The 23,457-nt window shown below is 40.0% G+C and overlaps 1 protein-coding gene across 3 annotated transcripts in view; it reads left to right on the forward strand.

Annotated features, from left to right (window-relative positions):
• Positions 1–20,444, forward strand: part of ATF6 (activating transcription factor 6) — a 208,241-nt gene extending 187,797 nt beyond the window's left edge. For all 3 annotated transcript variants that reach the window (XM_027868414.1, XM_027868415.1, XM_027868416.1), the window contains one exon: positions 14,525–20,444. In XM_027868414.1, the coding sequence (XP_027724215.1) occupies positions 14,525–14,733 (209 nt within the window). In that variant the 3' untranslated portion in view covers positions 14,734–20,444. The remainder of the gene's footprint in view (positions 1–14,524) is intronic.
• Positions 20,445–23,457: the final 3,013 nt, after the last annotated feature.

Below are 23,457 nucleotides of genomic sequence, written 5' to 3' on the forward strand. Positions count from 1 at the left end.
TTCTTTCTCATGGTTCCTCCTATTGGTTCTAATTATTCTTTACATCATGACTAATGGGAAAATATGCTTAATATGAATGTATAAGTAGAGCCTGTATCAGATTGCATACAGTCTTGGGGAGAGAGGAGATGAAGGGGGAGAAAATTTAAAACTCAAAATCTTATGGAAGTGAATGTTGAAAACTAAAAATTAATAGTTTTTTAAAAAAAGAAAAATCAAATTATACTAAATTGTCAGCATGTGGATTTAATTTCTTTAAAGCAGAGTCTTACACAACAGAGAATGCACTCTGTCTTCACCTCTGTCTCATAGAATCCCTCACTTCCTACAAGGTGCATCTGAAGCACCACCTTCTACAGCAAATCTTAATGGATCCTCATCCCCTTCCTCCCATTAGTGATGCCCACCTTCCCCAATTACCTTTCATTTAACTACTTTGTACCATGTTCTATGTGTGTACATACATATACGTGTTGTCTCCTCTGATAAAACATAAGCTCCTTGAGAGTAGCAACTTTCACTTTTTAATAAGATCCTTTCAGCACCCAGCGCATACTAGACGCTTCTTCATTGATTAATGGTGCAAGCTGTTGGCCTTGTCTTGGTCAACGGCTTCATGCTAAAAGTACCAGCAGTGGCATATTCAACAGCGTCACCAAGGTTCACTTACCATGATTAATTTAACTGAGACTCGTTCTTTTTATACATTCCTCTTACATCACACATCAAAATCTCAGTGGTTTGTTTTCATGATATTAATTGAAGTGATCAACTATATAGTAATCAAATATAAGGAGGTATTTAAAAAAAAACTCAATGTGAAGAAAATTAATAACATACCTTCTAGTCCCCTTTTGTTTGTTGCTCTGTCAGGAGTTTATTAAGACAAAGTATTTCTCTGCACTTCTACACAGTTATGACCTCAGTTAATAAACATTTTAAAAGCATAGGCAGAAATCCTGAGGAGGAATAGCCAAGTCCCAGAGAGAACTAGTTTTCTAAACACCAGAAGTCCTAAAATAGTTACAGGGTTGTCCAGTTAAACTGAAGTAGACTTATTTCAGCCTTGTAAAGCCTATACTTCAGCTATCAAGTCTCTTGTATTAGTCAGTGAAGAAAGCTGTCTTCAAGAGAGGCAGGATGGCACAGTGGAAAGAACCTTGGACTAAGAACCAAAAATTCCAGGTTCAAATCCCCACTCTGTTAATTACTACCTTGTATTCTAGGACAAGTCACTTCCCCTTTCTGAGCCTCAGTTTCCTAATTTGTAAAAGTAATGGACTATACTAAATGATATCTGAGGTTCCTTCCAACTCTAAATCAGTGTAATATTTGTTGGACTCATTTTTGTGAGAAGATGATCTTCATAGGGCTACTATATGGACCTGACCTTCAATTTTTATTTACATTTTTCATTTCCTTTACAAATGTGTGACCATTCTGCCTCCTTACCTTGATGGTAAGCTGATAACTCCCCGTAAATCCAACTATAGGGCTTCCCCCCATTTCCCTCATTCAATATATAGGTTGAATATCTGGCTGACTTCCAGGACATGTTAAGTGGTCTTAATCTCCTATCCTATAATCCTTTTCACTTGATCAGTATAGTCACAAGTGATGAGAGGGACACATGATAGAAGGGTTTTGACCCGGGGTGCTCTCCTTGGAGGAGGGGCAAATATCCTATGAGGGAGAGCATCCATGGTGACCACCACTCTTGAAGTTGGACTCACACTGTTGGACTAACCCATCATGTACCTGCTGCACCCAGCCCAAATGCCCCCCACTACTGCCAGGTCCTGGTCACTATTGTGTCCGTCTTGCAGAACAGTCTTCCCCACCTCCCAAAGGTTCATATCCCTGATGCCTGTTTTCTCGTTGTGAGATGTTTCATCTCCCCACTGATTATCCAGTGTCATACAGAAACTCCTACCCATCACCCAACTTCATATGCACAAAGCAAAGACTCTTATACTGATTGTACGGTACATGTCTCAGAAATTCTGAACTGGTGATCTGAGTGAGATTTAGGCTATCACATAAATTTCCATGTGGAGTGCTCATGAAATCTTGTGTGTGTGTGTGTGTGTGTGTGTGTGTATTTTTAATTTTAAACATACTTTTTGTAAAACATTCATACTCAGTTGTTTGCTTTAAAGATTTTGGTTTGCCTCTTAGTCATCTCCCAAATGGATTATCCTAACAGTCTCTTGGCAGGCTTTATTCCTCTATTGTGTGTTTACAGGCTATTCTGAATCCCACAGTGCTTGGGGTTTTTTCCACCTCTAGTGGTCAGAAACTTTCTCTGGCTTTCCCTGTTCCTGTGAGAATTAAAAGTCAAACTTTATTGCTGATATTTGAAGTCTGATATTTCATGTTTTTCTGCTTATTTATTTGCTTGGTTTAATGTCGATTTACACACTCATATTTTATACTTTTCTGACTCATTTGACCTGTTCTTCATCACATTTTGTTTAGTTTAGAGGGCTTGGAAGAACTTGTCAACAACCCAGCACTAGGCTGTGATTATTTATACCAAATGAACACTGCCCAAATATGAAAACCTTTCTAATTTCCAGTAAGGAAACTTGACTTTCACCATTCATTATGTCTCATAATCATCTCACAAAATACTATTATTGACATTATTATTCAACATTTAGATATGCAAAATAGTTTACTGTCCTTCTCAAATCATATCTCATAACTCTGTAGTCTGATGTTTGTTTTGCTGCCTATCATTAGAAAGTATTTCCATTCTAATGTTATTCCCATTCATACTTAGCCACAACAAACTAAAAAGTATAAGGAACAGGACATATTCCCAAAAGGTTCTTTCTTCCTCTTTAGTATGCCCTTCCCCCCTCCAATTATCCCGTGCCCTCAAGCTTTCCCCTTCTTTCTCTCTTTTTCTGGTTCCCACCCTGCAATAACCTAGCCAGAGTGATGTAAGGAACACCTTCTATAAACCATGAAAGTGCCGTATAGAAATGTGAGTTAGTGTTGGTTTCTGCATTTACCCAGAGGTATCAATGACCGATAACCCATGGATATGTCACTGCCCCCTCACTCTGCTGCTCCCAGTGAGATCTGATTTTGACAGTTATCAGAGCCTTAAATTAAAGGGATGAAACTCCAGGAGTGAAATTTCAGGAGTCTGCCAGCAAGTAGAAGACTGTTAGGAAGGTACCTTTCTGGTGCCCCTGGAAACATGCTGCAGGCACCACAGGGGTAGGGAACCTGTGGCCCTCTAAGTCCTCAAGTGAGGCCCTTTGACTGAATCCCCCTAATAAAAAAATTTGTTCTGTAAAACTTGGACCAGTCAAAAGGCTACACCCAAGGACCTAGAAGGCCACTTGTGACCTCAAACCCACAGGTTCCCCACCCCTGCATAACACCGTAAAGTTCAGCCCTGGAGACCAGGCTTTGCAGTCCTTGGTTAGCTGGTTAGTAATTCTTGTTCCTGAGAACTAATCCAGTGGGCCTTCACATTTAACAAAAGGACTTTTTTTTCTTCCCTCCCCCTTCTTCCTTCCCCTCTCCTGTCACCTCTACCACGAAACCCCAATTTCAGGTACCAAGCCTCCTGAATCTTCCTGATTCCCAAGTATATTTGCATCTCAGGGTTTAGAAATCTGCCAGGTTACTAATTATCTTTCCCATCTTTTCTTCTGCCACTGTTAAGTAGATTCCTAGTTCTAGCATCCCTCTTTCCCTTCTTATCCATGCCACCACATAGTTCAGACCAAAGTGGTACATTTCTGATGACTGGAAGTGCATATAAAATATTTCTAATTGGGTGATATATATATTCTACATCAATGGTCAGCAGACTGCAGCTAATGGGTCAAATGTGGCCTGTTCCTTTTTTTTGTATGGCCCATGAGCTAAGGGTGGTTTTTACATTTTTAAGTGTTTGAAAAAAAATTCTAAAGAAGAATAATATTTTGTGACATGTGAAAATTATAATTTCAGCATCCATAAATAAAGTTTTATTAGAACACAGCTACACTCATTCATTTACACATTGTCTCTAGCTGCTTTTATGCTCCAGCAGTAGAGTTGAGAAGTTATGACAGATTACATGTGGCGCTGTCATCGAGTTGCACCAGGGTACATCCGTAGGGATGTACTTATAACTTGACAGCATCTTCAGTGCCATGAATATTGCCATGCCATGACATTTTTTTATTACCAGTACATACCCATCATGTCAAAACAAGAAAAAAAGAGAAAAATAGACTTTGAATATCATACTTCTAAGGCACAGTGGAATGTGGATTATTTTGTTATTGAAAAGCACCTTTTTTTGTTATGCAATGTCCTAAAAACATACAATTTATGGAGACATTAATGGACTGTGTTCATCATAATATTCCCAGCTCACAGGGAAGCAATGGTCAGAAAAATTAAAAAATTTACAACGGACTATCTCATCACAGCAGAATTTCTTGAGGAAAAACAAAAAATGAAAATGAGGCTGCAATCACAGTAAGTTCCCTAGTGGCTTGTTTGTTAGCCAAACAAGGAAAGCCAATTCCCCAATTCACCAATGGTGAATTAATTATATCATGTTTGATTGCAGCAGCCTAAGAAATTTATCCAGAGAAAATAAACTTATTTAAGACTATTGGCCTTTCAGCTCAATTAAAATCACATACTAATGGATTGATGTCAGTGTTTGGCAGTACATATCTGGGTGAAAAGGCATTTCCAGAGACGAAATGTAAAATTTCATTACAGATAAGCATTAACAATGACCATTTTCAACCACTTTTGATAAGGAACTCTAACTTTGATCTCCAATTAAGCAAAATGTTATCTCTACCCCCCCAGCAAAAGAATTCCATTCTTTTCATTAGTAAACCTGTATTACCAAAAAAATGCTTATTATTATATTTTTAATTTCATTAAATTTTGTCTTCTCTCATTATATAAACACCTACGTAATATCTCCAATTTTGCCTTTGTCCGCAAAGCCCAGAATATTTACTAACTGACCCTTTACAGAAAATGTATACTGATGTTGTTTTTAACAATTCTCTAACCACAATCTCAGCCTGGAGTATCTGTTTCTTCTTCCCCTCTTCTCTTCCCCAGCTGGCTCCCCTTGCAATTACCTGGGTTCTCTGGGTGGAGCTTATTGACTCACTTCATTCTAAAATGCCATGTTTACGCTCAGCCAATCAAAGAAGCTCCTGTTTTGTTGATAGACATTTGACACTCTATAGGTGTTACTACATAATTACCCAGCCCAATGGGGAGCTGGGATGATTACATATGATAAAAGTTTTACTTAATCATACCAAAAATAGAATACAACAGCCCTTTATCATCTATTCTGCCTTTTCAAAAAAAGTGACCTGCTCTGCAAAGCAGATCTGCCTAGTCCTAATGGGAGTTCTCCCTCTTTGGTTAAACCAACATAACCTATGCACTTCATTCTAACATTTCAGTAGTTCAGTTTGCTTTTTTGTTTGTTTGGTTGGGTTTTTTTGGTAAGGCAGTTGGGGTTAAGTGACTTGCCCAGGGTCACACAGCTAGTGAGTATCATGTGTCTAAGGCCTGATTTGAACTCAGGTCCTCCTGACTCTGGGGCTAGTGCTCTATCCACTGTGCCACCTAGCTGCCCCTACATTTTTTGAAATTCTTTTTTTGGGGGGGGGTGTTAGGCACTTGAGGTTAAGTGACTTGTCCAGGGTCACACAACTAGTAAGTATCAAGTGTGTGAGACTATATTTGAACTCAGGACCTCCTCATTCCAGGACCACTGCTCTATTCACTGCACTACCTAGCTACCCCTCAGTTTGTCAAAAGGTGAAGTTTGCCTTGGCTCTTGTCAGGCCAGAGTTTATTGGAGTACTTTAGTTTTTCTTGGTTCTGCTCATTTTGCTCCTCATTATTTCAATCAAGTCTTTGCATGTTTTTCTAAGACCATTGAGCTCCTCATTTCTTATAGCACAGAGCATTCCATCACAATCATACCCCATAACTTATTCAGCCAGTCCCCAGTTGGTGGGTATCCCTGCAATTTCCAGTTCTTTGCCGCTGCAAAGAGAGCTGTTATAAACGTTTCAGAACATAGATTCTTTTTCTTTTTTCCCTAATCACCTTAGGAAACAATACCACCTAGTAGTGGTATTGCTGTGTCAAAAGGTATAGGCAGTTTAATAACAGCGATATTGGTTTGTTTTTGTTTTTAGGCAAGGCAGTGGGGTTAAGTGACTTGCCCAGGGTCACACAGGTAGGAAGTGTTGTGTCTGAAGTCAGATTTGAACTCAGGTCCTCCTGAATCCAGGGCTGGTGCTCTATCCACTCTGCCACCTAGCTGCCCCTCAACAATGTTGTTTTAAGAGCAATTTGAGTGAATAAGTCATTTTGACTGTTATAAATACCCAAATTAACTATAAAAGACATATGAAGAAAGACATTATCTGCATCCAGAGAAAGAACTGATAAATAGAGGTATATATAGAATAGTTTTACATATATATACCTATTAGTGTCTAATGGTAGCCATCTGTTGGGTGGGGGAGGGAGGAAAGAAAAAAAGGAAATATTTACATGGTAACTTATATTTAAAAAGAATAGCCAGTTATACATAATAGATTTGCAGTTTCATGTGCAAAAAATAAAAATAAAATAAAGTACCTTAGTTTAAGGCAGTCTCATAGCACTTTCGTTGTCAATCATCCTCAAACTTAGTTTATAGAAGTGTGAAGTAATTTTGTCAGAGTAACATAGATCACAATGAGTTCTTAGTCCTCTACCTGTACCCAGATTGGTCACGTTTCCTTTTCAGAAGAGACCCTGAATTCAGCTTGAAGCATTCCACTCCTTTTGGATATTTTCTAGTTACGGTATCAATCCCCTTGCCCTAAGGAGTTGTTACAGTTGGAAGAAGGAGGTGGGAAGTCACTTAAAATGTGGACCCTGACTAGCCAGGATCCATCTCTTCTGTAGCTTAATATCACGTTGATGTTCTCATCACAACAAACTCAGGTTAAAAATCCTAATTTGGAAGATTTACAGCTAGAAGGGACTTTAGAGACTGCTCCAACCCCTCATTTTATGGAAGAGGAAATCAAGGCCTAGCGAGTGAAGTCACTAAGAGCCCAAGCTCACGTAGGTAGAAAGTGGTAAAACCCAGGTCCCTTGACTCCAAAGCTGTTGCATCACACTTGGCCTCCAGTCTTCTGTCAGTGCTGTGGTCCCTCATCTTCACATCCTGGCTGTGTGGTTGCTTATTGATATTTAGGATGAGGCAGGGGAGGTGGAGGGCAGTTATCACCAAGCTTTAGCCATTCTGGGCACATTTAATTTAATGACTTCTGCAGGTGTCTTTGCTATATGAGAAGACCTAGTCTGATCTTAAAAGTGTCATCTGGATTCAGAGTTAATCCAGGAAAGCAGTAAAAATTAGTAATATGTATTACATGTCTCTGATCCATGTGTTTTCCATTAACTGCTGTTCTGTGCTTTCGGACACACCAAAAAGAAGGAAACCAACAACAGAAACTCGTTTCAGTTGTGCTTAGGGGGTGGGTGAGGGGAAGGAACCCCAGTTCCAAAATGAAATGATTGACAAATCCCTTGAAATCTGAGCTCGGTCACATGCTACCCCCAAAATGACAGCGTATTAGCAAGTTGCTTTTGTTTCTTCCATCTCCTTGACTTTGAAAAAGAAAGCACCTGTTCCAAATAAATCAGCTAATTAGAGGAAGACAAATTTAATTCTTTAAAAATAAAGGAAATCAGCTGATAGATATTACATATGTCCAAGAATTAGGAAATCTGGTTAGGTTTATATTTCTGTTACTCAGATGAGGAGTAATTTAGTGGTGGTCTTCAAGTACATGTAGGGTGAACTGAGATATAGTAGTATCCAGCTGTTCTCCATTTCCATTAACATTGAAACAGAAGGAAATTGACAAAAAAAAAAAATAAAGATTAAAGTTAACAATGCTTGTTAGCATTAGGGTAGGTCACCAGTTTAAAGTGGTAGAAATGTATCTTCCGAAGGTCTTTAGCAGTAAAATCAGTCATGGCCCAGGATGCTCTGGGGTTGGAGTCCTGGATTAAATGATTTCTCTCAAGTCTTGAACAAGCCTTATGACTTTATGATCCTGTGCTGTTTAACCTACCTAGGTGACTTCAGCTCTGTGTTTACGTTTCTCAGAGTGTGATGGGGTTAGTAAGACCTGTCTGGTTGGTTAGATGTTGATCCTCCTCTGAAGGGGCAGTTTGCTGGTAATGAAAGATCTGGAGACCTGGGTCCCCATGCCAAGTCAGACACTAGCAGAGTACTCATGGGTTAGTCGCTTCACTTGTCTGATTCTTAGCTTCCTCATCCATAAAGTAAAGGTCATAATGTTTGCACTTCCCAATTCACGGTGTTGTGAAGCCTAAAGCACCACAGAGACATGGGTTGTTCTTCTGTCTTCTAAGTAGCAAGAGGCTGACCACCACAGTGTTGGAGCTTGGAGCCAGTGACAGTGTAGATGGCAGCGGTCCTGCAGCTGCGGACTCAGGAAGGAAGCCCCACAGACATGGGGCTATACTTCTGGGCAAGGCAGAGGGAAGGAGAAGGGAACAAGCATTTATTAAGTACCTTTCAAGTGCTTTGGCACTGTGCTCAGCATTTTACAAATATCTCACTTGAGGTACTTGAGGTATTATTGTCTCCATTTTACAGTTGAAGAAATGAGGTTGACAGACGTTAAATACTTGCCAAATAGAGGGAAGAGCATTAGAAGACAAGGTCCTTGCCTTGGCTGCTCCTCTGCACAGCAGGACATTGAAGGGAAGGAACAGAGTGTAACATCTTTATAATACTTTAAACTGTTAATGAAAAGATGCCATGTATTTTATAATTCTATCCAAATGGATCTATGATCTTATCATTCTGAACGTTTCCTCCAGCGATGGAGATCCCATCTCATCAATGCTTGCCCCTGTACAAAAGTCTCTTGACCATGACCTCTTATAAGTTTATCATGGGGGGCTTCCTTGCTTTCTTCTGACATTACAAGAATATATGAAACACTTGGACTGTGCACCTGTTATCCTGCAGAATCACCATGCAACCACTCCATCTTTTTCACTCATAAATTGCCATACTACCACTAAATAAATCCTTTAGGTTGACCAGTTCTCAGTTCAGTAGGTTGCATTGAGATAGCTAAGGGTCAAAAACTGAATTTATATTACAGTCTTCCTCTAGCTTTGTAAATCTATACTGGTTACACATGACCTTGATAAAGAGCAATACTCTGTGTCTATCAGTGATCGTCATTGATACAGGCCACCCCTACCAAAGGTGTAGAAGACAATACAGCCATGTTTTCTCTTCCTCTGCTGTTCTTGTTTCTACCATCAAAAATGCTAACTTAAAAGCGTAAGAGGGAATCTGAGATACCACGTTAATAACCAACATTCCTGTAGGTTCATACATCTTGTAGATTTGATATTGTTTTACCATTTGTTAAAATGATTATTTATAATTCAAATGAGCATTAGGCCCAAGTGAAGTATGGATTGAAAAGCTGGCTACCCAGAACCAACAAACAGAGCCAAGTTGGGGGTAATTAGGTTTATCCCAACAGAGCCTCAGAGTTCACTAATGGAGGGGTGAGAAGGGTGTGATTTTTTAAATTATATCTTATCTTTTTCAGTTAGTAAAAATCTGCCTTCTCACCCTCCTACTCCAAAAACCTGATTCACACCTGAGAACTAAAGATTTGTTGTGTCATTGTGCACTCTGAATCTTTTATTTCTCTAAAGGGTGATGGGTAGCATGTTTCAATGTTGGTCCTCTGGAGTCATGTTTGGTCATTACACTGATGAGTTCTTGATTCTTTCAAAGTTGTTTTCCTTTACCATATTTCTGTCATTTTAAATTTATTCTCCTGGTTCTGTTCACTTCACTCTGTATCTGTTCTTACAAGCCTTCCCAAGTTTCTCTGAAACCATCCTCTTCATCATTTCTCACAACACAAAAGTGGTCCATCATATTTACATGCTGTAACTTGTTCATCCATTCCCCAATTTATAAGCATCCCTTCTGATTCCCATTCTTTGCCACCTCAAATTGCTATATTTTTGTACATCCTTAGAGTTTGTTTTGCTTACTATTAATCCTTTTCACTTACTCTGTCCTTCCCCTTTTCTTCTTTCCTACCAATTTCTCTATTTGAATGAAATGTATTTCTGAACCCATCCCTGTATATGTGTTTTTCGTTGCTTTAACCAGTTCAGATGAGAATGAGATTAAAGGGTCAGCTGCTCTCCCCATCCCCTCTTCCTTGTTTATATAAATGTCTTCCTATGCAGCCTAATTATGTGACATAATTTTGTCTAACGTCCATTTCCCTTCTGCCGCTCCCCAGTGTATTCCTCTTCCCGTTTCTTTCCGTTTTTCTCTGAAGATCATCAAGACATAACAAAACTACTCCTTGGCCTGGTCTAATTTGACTCCCACTATGAATCCCAATGGTGATAGAATTCAAAGGGGACACATCTCCCTGTATTTGAATGTGATAAATTGATCCTACTTAGTCCATATGATTATTCATATTTACCTTTTTGTGTTTCATTTAACTTCAGTGTTTGAACTTAACAGTTTCTCCACAGCTGTGGTCTTTTCATCAGGAATACCTACAAGTCTTCTATTTAATTCAAGGTCCATTTTTTCCACTGTAAGACTGTGTTCAGTTTTGCTTGGGAAATTATTCTTTACTAAAAGCTCATATCCTTTGCCTTCTAGAATATCATATTCTAAGTTCTCTACTCCTTTATAGTGGTGACAGCTAGATTGTATGTGATCCTCCATACAAGAATTCATTGTTTCTGGCTGCTTGCAATATTTTTTTCTTTGACCTGGAAGCCCTGGATTTTGGCTATGATGTTGCTGGGAGTTTTCATTTTGTTTGTTTGTTTGTTTGTTTGTTTGTTTTTCCAGGAAAAGACTTGTGTAACCTTTCTGTTTTCACTTTATCTTCTGGTTCTAAGATCTGGGCAGTTTTCTTTTAAGAATGCTTGAAATAGGATGTCTGGGCTGGGTTTTTTTGGTTGTGGTTTTCAGATCCGTTTTCTGAGACGCTTATTTTTGCTGTAAGATATCTTATGTTCCATTTTTTTTAGTTTTTTTACTTTTTCTTTAGTATTTCTTGTCTCATGGAGTCGTTGACTTCTATTTGGCCCATTCTAATTTTCAGGGAGTTTGTTGCTTGGACAAAGTTTTGTACCTCTTGTTCCAATCAGTCCCTTTTCGGTTCCTCCTTCCATAGCTCTCGTTTCTTTTCTAATTTTTTTTCTCAAGTGCTCTCATTTAATTTATAAAATCATTTTTAACTTTGAAATTCTTACTTCATTTCTTCTAGGAATTCTAGTTGAGTTTGTGCCCAAGCTGTGTTTTACTCTGAGGCATTGCTTGTAGGTGTTTTGAGTCATTTTTTTCTGCTTTTCTGTCTGGAGCATTCCTGCCACCATTCTGTTCTAGAATCTTAGGGACAGTCTGAAGATCTGCAGGTTTTCCATGCTCCCAAAGCAGTCTGATCCAGGGCAAAGTCTGATTGCTATCCCTGTGTTCTGAGTGCTGCAAGTTCCTGACCTGAGTTTTTAGTTAAAGCAGCAGTAGAATCCTGCTGGACTCAGTTCCTGTCAGCCTGCTGGGAAGTTTTACTAGCTCATAACTGCAGACTTCTCTTTGGTCTAGGAGTCCTACCCTGGGAGGTTGCAGGCTAAGATAGATATTGGAACTGAGATCCTGCTCAACTCCTATGATCTGACCCACATCTCTGCTGCTTGCTTCTGAACTTCCTCATTTCTTATATATCCCCAGGGCCTCCTTACCCATGAGCACCACCCTCCAGCACAGGTTCCCTTCTCAGGCCACCCTGGATCTGTGACCCAGAATTGGGTGGTGGGTGACAAAGTTACCAGTTTGCATCTGTCCGTATCAGTGTACCAATGCAGGTCTGGTGGTGCCCAGTATGTGTCTGAGAAGTCCTTTTGCCCTGGTGCACAGACTTTCCCTGTGTAGGAGTGCTTCATCATGCCCCTGGCTCAACTCCATCCCTAGTGTCCACAGACCTCCCTGTCTGTCTCCCTAGGCCTAGCTGGGCTGGACAAAGGACTCCCTACGACTTTTTCAGAATTTCTCCATCAGGATTCAGTCTAGTGCATTTTCTAGGTCTGGTTGGAAGAGTTTTGTGGACAGGAGCTTGACTACATTGCCTCCTGGTGCTCTGCCATCTTGGCTCCCAAATATATGTATTTTTTAAGATCAAGAAAGAAAAGGGAATTTCCTACTATTCCCTACATGGTAGGACTTTCCACTTGGATATCTTAAATTTTGGAAATAGGCTTTTGTTTTAATCTTAAAATCCTGTAACACCTTTCCTCCTCCCCACCTTGATGCCAGATGTGAAAATGTGCTCAGAACCTTTGAAGCTGGAATTGAGAATTCTAGATTAGAACATTGTTCATTCAAGAAGGGAAGCTCTATCTCCAGGAAGGAGGCTAAATTGGCTGTCAGATGCCTTGGAGCTGTCATTCCTCCTTTAGTTATTATCATATCTTTGTTGTTCATAATCGGAAATGTTCTGATGAAAGTAGAAATTTTACTAATGAATGAAAAGACATGAGATGACAACAAAGGGCTCTTTTTCTCGCTCACACGTTATACCAATCTTCCTGATGTTGTTACTTCTGTTGCTTTTGAGTTTTTTCCAAGGTAGATGCTTTCCATTTCCACGCTTCCCTCAAGATCTCCTTTTCTCCTCCTTGTTCTAATTGTGTCTTGCCATTACATACCAAATGAAGTCCAAGTATTCAAGGACCTCCAAATTCCAGTTTCAACCTGATTTCCCCATATTTCTCTTCATAAACACTTATATTTCAGCCAAACAGTGACAGAAACCACATGTGTGTGTGTAACTACAATATTACATAAGCGCATTACAGAGGGGCAAAGCAAATGGGTTTGAAGAGGAAAGATTATTACTGACCTGGGAGAACTGGGAAGGCTTCATGGAGAAGATGGCATATGAGTTGGGCTTTATAAGATAGAAGTTAGACAAGTGAAGAAGGGGAAGGGGCATTATACTAGGCAACTGTTAGTGTGGTGGACATTATACTAAGAAGCTGTGAGCAAGGTACAGAGTGCAGGTCATGCTCAGAGGACAGAAAGTACTTTAGTTATGCTTGAGCATAGAGTGAGTGTAAAGGAATAATAGGACAGAAGTCTGGAAAAGTCCAGGATGAGTCTAGCTTATGGAAGGCTTTGAATTTCAGAAGAAGGATGTTAACTTTTATTTAGTAAGAAGTAGGGAGTCACTGGATACTTGAGATAATTATAAATCATTGTTTTATTCATTTAATTAGTAACAGTAATTTATATTAAATAATATGGTGTTGCTATAAAATTATTAATATAAAATATGTGTAAAAATAATATGAAAATAAATAATTATATGGATAACTCAGATATCCATAAAACTTTTAAAATTTACAAAGCATTGTCACAAAAACACTTTGAGATAGGCAGTACAGATAGCATTGCTCCCTCTGTGCTGATGAGGAAACAAAGACTCACAGAGCATCCGTGACTCGCCTATAGTTGGAGCCAGAGCTGGGAATCAAGCCAGAACCCTCAGCTTCAATCAGACCGTGGCTCCATAAATGTGAGCACCTGGTCTGTGCCAGGCACTGCTCTAAGCCCTGGGGAAACAAAGAAAGGCTAAGACAATCTCTGCCCTCCAGGAGCTCACCGTCTAAAGGAGGAAGACATTGCATAAAAACAAGCTGAAAGGAAGGAAAGGTTACTCAGCCTGGGGGCCAGAAGAAGTCCTGTGACAGGGTGGGAAATGATCCGAAGAGGTGTGCATTTCATGAAGGCTTTCATCCTGCAAGATAATGAGTTTCTGGAGATGATGAAATTCAGGAGGTCAGCTGGGTGGGAAATGACGAGGTGAATTCCCAAGTGACCTCCTTAAATGGTAGAGGATTAGGGAGGAACTCTCCAGTGTCCAGCCACCCTCTACAGGCAGAGGAACAATTGGGCCCCGGGGGCAGAGGGCGCTGAGGAAGGGTGAGTTTCATGGTTCATTTGATCTTGCAGAATGACAAGTATGTGCAGAGCGTGAAATCCAGAGTGTTGAGTATGGTGGGAACTGGGCATCCCAAAACCAGTATTTTTTCCTTCGATACCATTCTGTGTCCCATTTACAATAATGTCTGGGAGTAGAAGCAGTGTGTATTAAATTTGGCTGTGGTGCTGTCCCTTAACTGTGCCAATGAAGCACTTGGAGAAATTGAAATTGTGGAGTGGTTATGAGTTGCAGCTGTGGTGGCATGTTAGGGATAAGGTTAAATGTCAGTAGCTGGTGAAATTCCTTCATGGCCATGAGGATATGTTTCACAAGTATTTCCCTTTTCAGTTCATTTACATCCTTGGTGCTGTAAACTCAGCACAAAATTTTGAGTTCTAATAACTGTCTTCTTTGTTCTCTCCTCCCTGCAGAGAATGTAATCAATGGGCAAGATTATGAAGTGATGATGCAGATCGACTGTGAAGTGATAGACACCAGAATCCTCCACATCAAGAGTTCTGCTGTCCCTCCCTTCCTCAGAGACCATCAGAGGAATCAGACTAGCTACTTTGGCTCTCCACCAGCCGCCCCGGAGGCAACAGCCCACGTTGTCAGTGCTATCACTGAATCCTTGCAGTAGGCAGCTGATGTGCCTGCTGCCCCCGACTTCCACACCTGAGTCTAGAACTCAGCCACACCAGACTGGTGATGGGCCGTGGGTCAGACTGGTGCATCTCGTCTCCGTCTTTGGGGCAGGCAGTTTAGTATTGCCCAGTGACATAATTCGGTGTCTGCCTGTGGGAATGATAAACAGAGGGAGCGAAGGAGGAGCACTTTTGTTTTCCAGGAGTCTTACTATCATACAGGTGGTGCTAGGGTTTTTTCTCAAGTGGCCACAACCTCAATCCTTGGTTCCTCCAATGTTACCCTTCCGAGCTCTTCTATACTTTCTGAATTGTTCTTGCCATTCAGTCCTTATCTTGTGTTTAAATAGATAGCTCCCTCTTTTCATCAGCTTCCTCTCCCATCCCTCCCTGAGGCGTTGCCCGGTGTTGCTACACTTGATGTAGTAACCCCTTGTCTTACTACACGTGATGTAGCAAAGTGATTTTTATTTAAAGTGAAAACAAAGCTTGGAGGCCAGATTGTCCAGGCAGACCTAATTTTTTCATTTGTTTTTATGAAACTACCCCTTCTAGGGCTGCTATTTATCCAAATGGCAGGCTTCAAACCCCAACAGCTGAAAGTACTCAGCTACTACTAAATTGTATTGAAAACACTCAAAACAACTTTGCTTTTGACCCAAGCTTAAGGTTAAGTGGAAGAGCCCTCAGTTGGTGACATTTAACCTTAATTGAATTTGTTGTTCTTATCTCATATCCACCTCATAATAAGTCTGATGCTACACTTAAAAACTGCCTAATACTGCATAGGTGATATGGTGGGAAACAGAAAACATGCTGATTTGAGGGAACGAAATTTCTGTCATCTCCCTAATAACTAGAAAATGAGAGAACTATAGGAAAGTTTAATGTGAAGAATGGAGAATGAAATAGCTAAAGTAATAAAAGTTTTTAAAGCTGTGAAAATATTTTGGGGCACTCTTTGAAATAAACTTAGCTTTCATATAGCTTCATTAAATTAATTTGCAGGGAGTGTTTGCATGTGCTCTGGTCTTCTCTTCAATGATAGCTTATACAGATCCTCAAGGCCTGCAGAAAAATACCTCATTGTATTTGTTGGGAAAGATGGGGGCGGGGGGAAGGTGGGTGTTCTTTCTGAGTATTGCACTGATAGCAGATTCAAGGGATTAAGTATCAGTGTGGCCTGTAACTAGGCAAGCCAGAAGCTGTTTCTTCTGAAAACTAATAGATTGTTTGCTCATTTCTGGAAAAGCAGACATACTCGCTAGGGAAGTCCATTTTGCAAATGTAGCAACAGTTTCCATGTTCGTCATGGAGGAGACCATGACAGAGTTGGATTTTTTTACTTCCCTAAAAATGACTACTGTTTTCACTTGCATTCCACTCGAACTGTGTTCCAGTAAATTTTGAAGATGAAAAGGAACGTTGTCCACATTGTGCCTCCCAGACCATGTATGTTTGTTTTTCTTTGACATACAGTTCTGATTCCAGTTACTTAAAACAGTTATCTTCCTCTAGCCTTTCTTATGGCATTTTCTAGACCCTTCATTAACCTCGACATGGATAAAACATTTGCTGGCTCTCAGATTCAGTTTTTCTTTGTTAGATTTTATCCCATTCCTCTTAAGCCATCCCAATACATTCTTCTTCCTCCTCGCAAGGAGAGGAAAACAAAAATTCCATCAGCCCTTAATGTTTATTTTTCTGTTTATGGTGTTATCTTTATATTTGTGAAATTGGGTTCAACTCAAGATTTTGAAGTCTTGCTAATATTTCTAACCCTCTGCAAAGCAAGGCCTCTCTCTAAGCAAATGCCATTCCCCTGAAGTTAGATGATCACTGTGGGAAATCAGCCTCATTTCCCTGGAAAAGAAATACACGTACCAAGAAGGAGTTTTGAGACTTTAAGGGTTGGTTAAACTTTTTATTCCTTATATTCCAAAACACTTTAAATCAGGACAACTCAGTCTCTTACTGAATACACTTTCAGTCTCTTTGCATATTTGTCAGGCAGGTAAATATGGAAAAGCCCTGTGTGTTCCTTGCTGAGTTCTGTGTACTTTGATGATGGGAAAAAGCATATGCTATAATAAGCCTGAAATCTTAGACTGATCATCTCAAGAAAATTCTTCTTCTGGCACATCTCCTTTACATCTCTGTGTGTGAGCTCTCTAATTCAGATTATCTCTAGTTTTGATTACTATGAGGAGGTGGATTAGAAATTCCCACACTGTAATTCTCTGAAGGATTTGAAGTTAGATAACTCTGTCATCAGTTTTTGTAATGGAATGCTTTATGCTCTGAGCAGTCCAAACAGGACCTATCAGAATCTTCCATCTCTTTTCACTGATCTTTAAACCTGGCACAAAGCTGTGATTTCATCTCTGTGTGACTTATCTAGTTTTTCTTGGGATCACTGTCCCAATTCATCAGGCGATTTCCCCAGCTCATCACCTGAGCCCTAGCTTACGTGGTTCATATGCAGAGATCAGCCACAACTTTGTGACAATGAGGTGATGGATATGTAGGAGGCTGTAAACAGGTAGCTCTGAATACCTACGCCATGTGAATTGCTGACAATGGTAGAGGAACCACAGCCCCATCTCGCAGTCTGTCTGTCCATTTGCCTTATTGCCATCAGCCCTTCATGAACTGAACCCCTCCAGATGCACTCCAGAGTCATAGCATGACTGCCAAAAATGTACACCCCCAAAACTTTTTTTTGGAGGAATTTGAAAGATAGCCTTCAGATTATCCCCATATCTCTTCACCTCTTTCTTAAACTACTTAAGTCCAGTGTATGATAGTGGTTTTCCTTTGGATATTTGTGTGTCCTTATGAGACCAGATGACTGGCACTTGCTTCTGTTCAGGAAATGAAAAATAACTATGTAAGTGAATGAAAGCAGACCCCAGCATCACCATTTGAGCACTGTGGCAGGAGTGTGTGTAATGCTAACTTTTTTTTTTCCTCATGTTCTTTTAGTGAGTTTTCAAAGGCCTGCTTAAGAGATGCACAGACCCCTGTAAGACATACTTGTGCACATTGTGTAACCTTGCTGTATGCCTTTTAGCCAAGAGTACTCTACTGGCTGGCAATGGAAGCAGACAATGGAAACTTTGAAGTGAAGGATTTCTTTGCGCAGTTTAGGCTGAATAAAAGTAAAACAGATGTTCGTTCCATCACACTGACAACTGAATCAGGCAACGAACGGGCTTTGAGCAGTTTCTCCCATGACTGGGTTAATGCATTCTGCATCCAGCCTGGAAATGGGCTGTGCTGTGTTTAAAAGTGCCTGCGTGTCCAACCTGAGGTGGCACCTTAGTTTCAACTCGCTCCTTTCCAAAACTAGCAGTTTGAGAAAGGGCCGGTCCTTTCTCAGCAAACAGATTATTTGTTCAAGTGTCTGAAAGGTGGGGGGGGGGGGGGGTGGGGTTGAGAGTGGCTCTTCAGTTGCGATGAAAACTCTGTAGGGATTCCAGAGCTCTAAGAACTTCTTCTGCTATCTTTTGGTGATTACTACCAGCTCCATGTTCCACTGGCCTGCTTCATTTTTCACTTTAGCAAGAAATACAAAAGGTGTTTGAAATTAAATGCAGCAATATTATGAGTCATCCTTCAGTGTTCAGAACAAAAATTACTTGGAAACAGACAAAGAACTTTGGATCCAGGCTGATTTTCAATGTATTTTATTAGAGACACACTGTCTTTAAAAAATGATATTTATTTGACTCCTCCTCCCCTGAACATGTATTCCTGTAGGCAAAAGGTGGGAATTTGATGTTTTGAACTCGTTTCCTATGATACGTAAGCTCATTAAAACTAGATTTGTGTCAAGTTCTTCCCTTACATGCTGTTTTCTGATTCCTGTCATTGCACTAAATTGAAATAATGAAATTTGACAAGCATCCGCCATGGTAACCAGGCCTGTACTCCATGTTTCACCTTCCCAGCACTGCATGGAAAAGTTTTCAACAAATTCCTAATAGTGAGAGAGATCTGTACCAAGAGATCTCTTTCTTCATAACTAACTTTGGAAGTATCCAGTTTTCTGTTATTAGAGATGGAGTAAAAGGAAGCAGTATACAGATGGAGTACCCTTTTCTTTTGTGTGACATCATGAAATCTCTCCACCCATGAGCACTTTATTCTGCATTTAGAAGGGCCTGACACAGGCCCTTCAACAGAATAAGATATATAGCTATATTCATAGGAGTTGAACTTGTTATTAAACTATTTCAGTAAAATACTCATTCTTTCTGACCCATTGCTGTCATAATGCAACAACATTCATCTCTCTGTTGCCCTTCCCCCCCCCCCCATTTTTACCTTTACAGTAGGTAGCCTATAGTCTGTTTACCTAATGTAGACTAACATTTGGCAACAACGAGGATTGGGATTGTCGTTTGTCTCGGCCCATAATTGTTTTGTTTAAAAAAAAAATCAGGGCAGAGCAAAAGCATTTTCTGTTTTGGGGGCCAAGTATAGCTTTTGCTTAAAAAGCATGAAAGTAGTGCTTAGAGATGGAGACATTGGAGAGAGACTGGAGTTCCAACTTTTAATTGCCAATGAGGGGGAAAAAATCGCAGGGTTTAGGTTTTGTTTTTTAGTTTAGTTTTGTTTTAAACACAACTTCAAGGAAATAAGGGGTGATGCTGTCATATCCTAAGAGAAGTATGCATTGCAAATTAGGAAGATTTGGGGTGACTAGATTTTATGTGGCCCTGTCTGCTATCTTGTCACCTAGAAAGAACAGTCCCATCCATTTTTGAAAAGAATAACAAAAATATCTCATGGCAGCTAGTCGTTGTATGTAATGTATATGCTGCGTCTGAGATCTGTCAAATTAGCAAATGTTTGCTCACCATCTAATGGTTTGTTTATTAGCATTCATACCTCAAAAGGGGTTTGTGTATTTTTTAAGAAAAGTAGGTTTAAAATCATAAGAATAAATGTGTGACCTAATTTACCACTTTTGGCTATCACTGTGCTATACTCCCCAGTGATGACAGTGGTTATCAGTTAAAACAGATGAGTAAGAATAGAAGTGTCAGCACAGAGATAACTCACTAATTTATTGGTTTTGGTCAAATATTATTCAGGTGATCATCTCCAGATTGATTAGATCCTTTCAGAATTTGCTCCCCTTCTAGGAACTCAGCTTGATTTTTTAAAAATGTTTGAGTCAGTTTCCTGATGAGAAACAAGCCTATTCTCATTTTCTAAATATTTACTAGTGTTGCCTGTGGTAAATTTATGAATTTGTGGTTTCCCCTTAGTGTTTGTGCAGAATGAAACCAAGCGATGGATTCCCCCACAGTTGGAAACTACCATGAAATCTTGAATATAGGAATATTGGTTTCTTGTTCTCATCACATTGGTAGCTCCAGTTGACCTAGATCTATCTGTTTCATCTGACAGTTGAGGAGATGAACAATCTCTTCCTGGGAGATAGACCTGAGAGTTTGTAAGAGATGTTGTCTCACCAGGATCATATGTTTAAGATTATGCCCACACTTGCTGAATTAAGCATTTGCATTAAAGATAAGGGCCAGGGGAAAGGGAAGATACCATTTTCTCCTTTGATATTTATTTGGGATTGCAGTTCACAAAGGAAACAAATGACAGATGATATGTATTTAATGCTTTCCAACAAGTCTTTATAATGCTGTACCTGTTCCTTGAAATAAAGAATTTTTAACTTTCATGCTTTGTTTTTATCTTTATATAGAAATAAGTAGAGGATCCAAAATAAAGAAATAGTCGGTATTAAGTGGCTAGAGATGAAAAAATAAACGTGAGATGGTTTTGTAGCCTGCTGCTATTTGGATGAAATTATTTTTTTTTTCCTGGTTAAGTAAAATTTTCCATTATGAAGCCCAGTTAAGTTGAATGCTGTTTTATCAAAGATGGATACTTATATAAAGAACAAGGGTCAAAGGTTGCCGGTGGAACTAAGGCCAGGACTAGGGAGGGGGGTCTGCGGCCTGGGTGGGAGTGACTGCACCTCTGGGAGTGGCCAGTGTGTCGGCCAAAGTGGTGGCCCGGGGCAGTGGGCTAGAACACAGCTTAGGACCTCAAGCCACCCTCAGACTTCTGAATCCCAGCAGCAAGTATGTGAAGCTGAAAAGGCGTGGAGGATAGGAGTGGGGAGTGTATTACAGACCCATACTAAGCAGGACACCATTCTCAAAGCTTTGTTCAATGACCGAGTAGAGGTACTCACAGACTCAAACCTTTACTACTATCACACATTTTCAATTATTATTATTGGGAATTATTAGCTCCTGAGGACAAAGAAATCTTATTTCACCTTCATCACCTAGCAAGCACCTTTCTTGTAATAAGCACCTAATTGATGTTTGTTGAATTAAATTAATGGCATAAGTTTGATGGTAGCAAAGGGTTTGTTAGGAAAAACAAAAACAAAACTGTTTGAATGATGTCACTTTCACTGATCCTCATATAGCCCATTTTCCCTTAGAATAGGGTGAGAATTCTGGTCACTGGAAGAAGCTAGGCCACACAGGGACAAAGAAGTTCTCAGTAGTGCTTAAGGTTGGTAAGATCATGCTATCAGCCAAGCCATGCCTTTGTCATCTCCATAGAACATGTCTATGCAATTTGTTGTTGGCCCCAAGGCACAGAATGATGCATTCCATCCCATTAGCTCTGGTTTTATTTCATTACTGTGATTCCTGGCTCTGTGAGGAAGTCGCATATGGCAGAACCATGTGTTGCCTACTCCAAGTCTCGAAACCTCAAGAAGACAATGCAGCAGAAACAACAGCTCCCATGCCTGTTCCAGGATTATTACCCTCTAGCCAGGCTGTTCCCAACAATTCCCTAGCACTGTCTCTGTGACCCAAGGGCAATTTGGAATATATTCATCATCGTCATCTCAATTTAGGCCACACGGACAGAGAGAGGCTAAAACCTTTAATCTCTTTAAAAAAAAAAAACTGGACTGGCAGATGTGATTATTGAGCCGTCGTCGGCGATACTTAAAAGATCGCGGAAGATGGAAAAGGTACCATAAGAATGGAGAAGGGCAACTGTTATCTGCATTTTTAAAAAAGGCTAGAGAACAGTCTACAAACTACAGGCCAGTGAACTTGATTTCAATTCCTGGGGGGGAAAAGGGGGCAGTTAAAGAAGTTTGGTTGGTGAAAGGGAAGTGGTGATTACAAAGAGCCAGGCTGTTCTTCATCAAGACCGAGTGATGCTTGTAATAACCTTGTTTCCTCTTTTGACGAGATTTTTTTGTCTCAACTAGTTGATGAGAAGAATGCTGTGGATAGAGTTTAACTAGATTTTAGAAAAGCTTTTGATAAAACATCTCCTACAATTGTGGAGAAGATGTTGTTCACCCTTCATTCTTGAAGAGGACCATTGACATCAAGAGGATGATGTCTTGACTTGTAGGTGAATTGAATTAAAGTGAGACAGAGCTGAGCAAGGTCATCAGCCTCACTCCTCCACAGTAATCAGAATCCAGTAGCAAGACATAAGTCAAGACGACTGGCAACGGCCCCTATGGAGAAGATAGATATGGATTAGATGATAAAATCAGATAAATTCAGTTCAAATTCAGATTGAATGACTGGATTCAAAGAATAGCTCGATGTCAACATAACAAGTCTCTAAAAGAGTACACAGTGATCTGTGCTGTTTAACATTTTTAATCAATAACTTAGACAAAGACATAGATGGTATGCTCATCAAATTTGTAGATGATAAAAAACAGAGAGCTAACGAACATACTGAATGACAGAGTTAGCATCTGAAAGGAATTTGATAGGCTAGAGCAGAGGTGAGCAATCTTAAGTCTAGGGGACCTGCCCTCAAGTAAGATTATTTTTTCTTTAGCATTTTAGAATACAGTTTTATCGTACTTAAAAATGCAAAAGCCATTCTTAATTCACTGAAGGTATCCCTGGGCTGTAGTTTACCTACCCCTGGGTTAGAACACTAGGCTGAAAATTCATTAGGGATAAATGTAGTCTTACATTTGGATGAAAAAAGTCAACTTCACAAGTACAACATGGGAGATGTATGGATAGGCAGCTGTTGGTCTGAAAAAGATCTGGGTGTTTCAGTGGACTACAAGTTCAATATGTCAGCACTGTGATGTGGCAGGCAAAAAAAGCGAATGCAATCTTTGGCTACACTGAGAGCATCGTAGTTTCCACAAAGGTGATAGTCCCACCTACTTTGCCTTTGCCAGAACTCACATCTTGTTCAATTCTTGGCATAATGGTTGAAGAAAGCTAGAGACAAGCTGAAGAGTCTCCAGAGGAGGGCAACGAGGATGTTGATGGGTCTTGAATTCATGACATAAAGATCATTAGAAAGAACCGGGCAGGATAAAAGACTAAAGGCATCTGTAAGTATTCCAAGGGCTGCCATCTGGAAAAGGGAATTAGACTTTTCTGTTTGTCCCCAAAGGGCAGAACTAAGGGTGATGGATGGAAGTTGTAGAAAGGTCAAGTTAGACCTAGCATCAGGAAAAAAAAAAACTTCCCAACAATTGGAGGGGTCCAGGAGTAGAATGGACTGACTGAAGGTGGTTGAGCCTCTTCCTCAAAGGTCTTCATGGGTCTACTCCTCAGGGATGTTATAGCAGGCATTCCTTTGGGTTGGACCAGATAGCAACTAAGATCCCTTCCAAATCTCTAATTCTGTGATTCCATGAATATCAGGGTGGGAAGGAGGCTCAG

Source organism: Vombatus ursinus, unplaced genomic scaffold (assembly GCF_900497805.2).
Source record: "Vombatus ursinus unplaced genomic scaffold, bare-nosed wombat genome assembly UNPS02014789.1, whole genome shotgun sequence".
NCBI lineage: Eukaryota > Metazoa > Chordata > Mammalia > Diprotodontia > Vombatidae > Vombatus > Vombatus ursinus.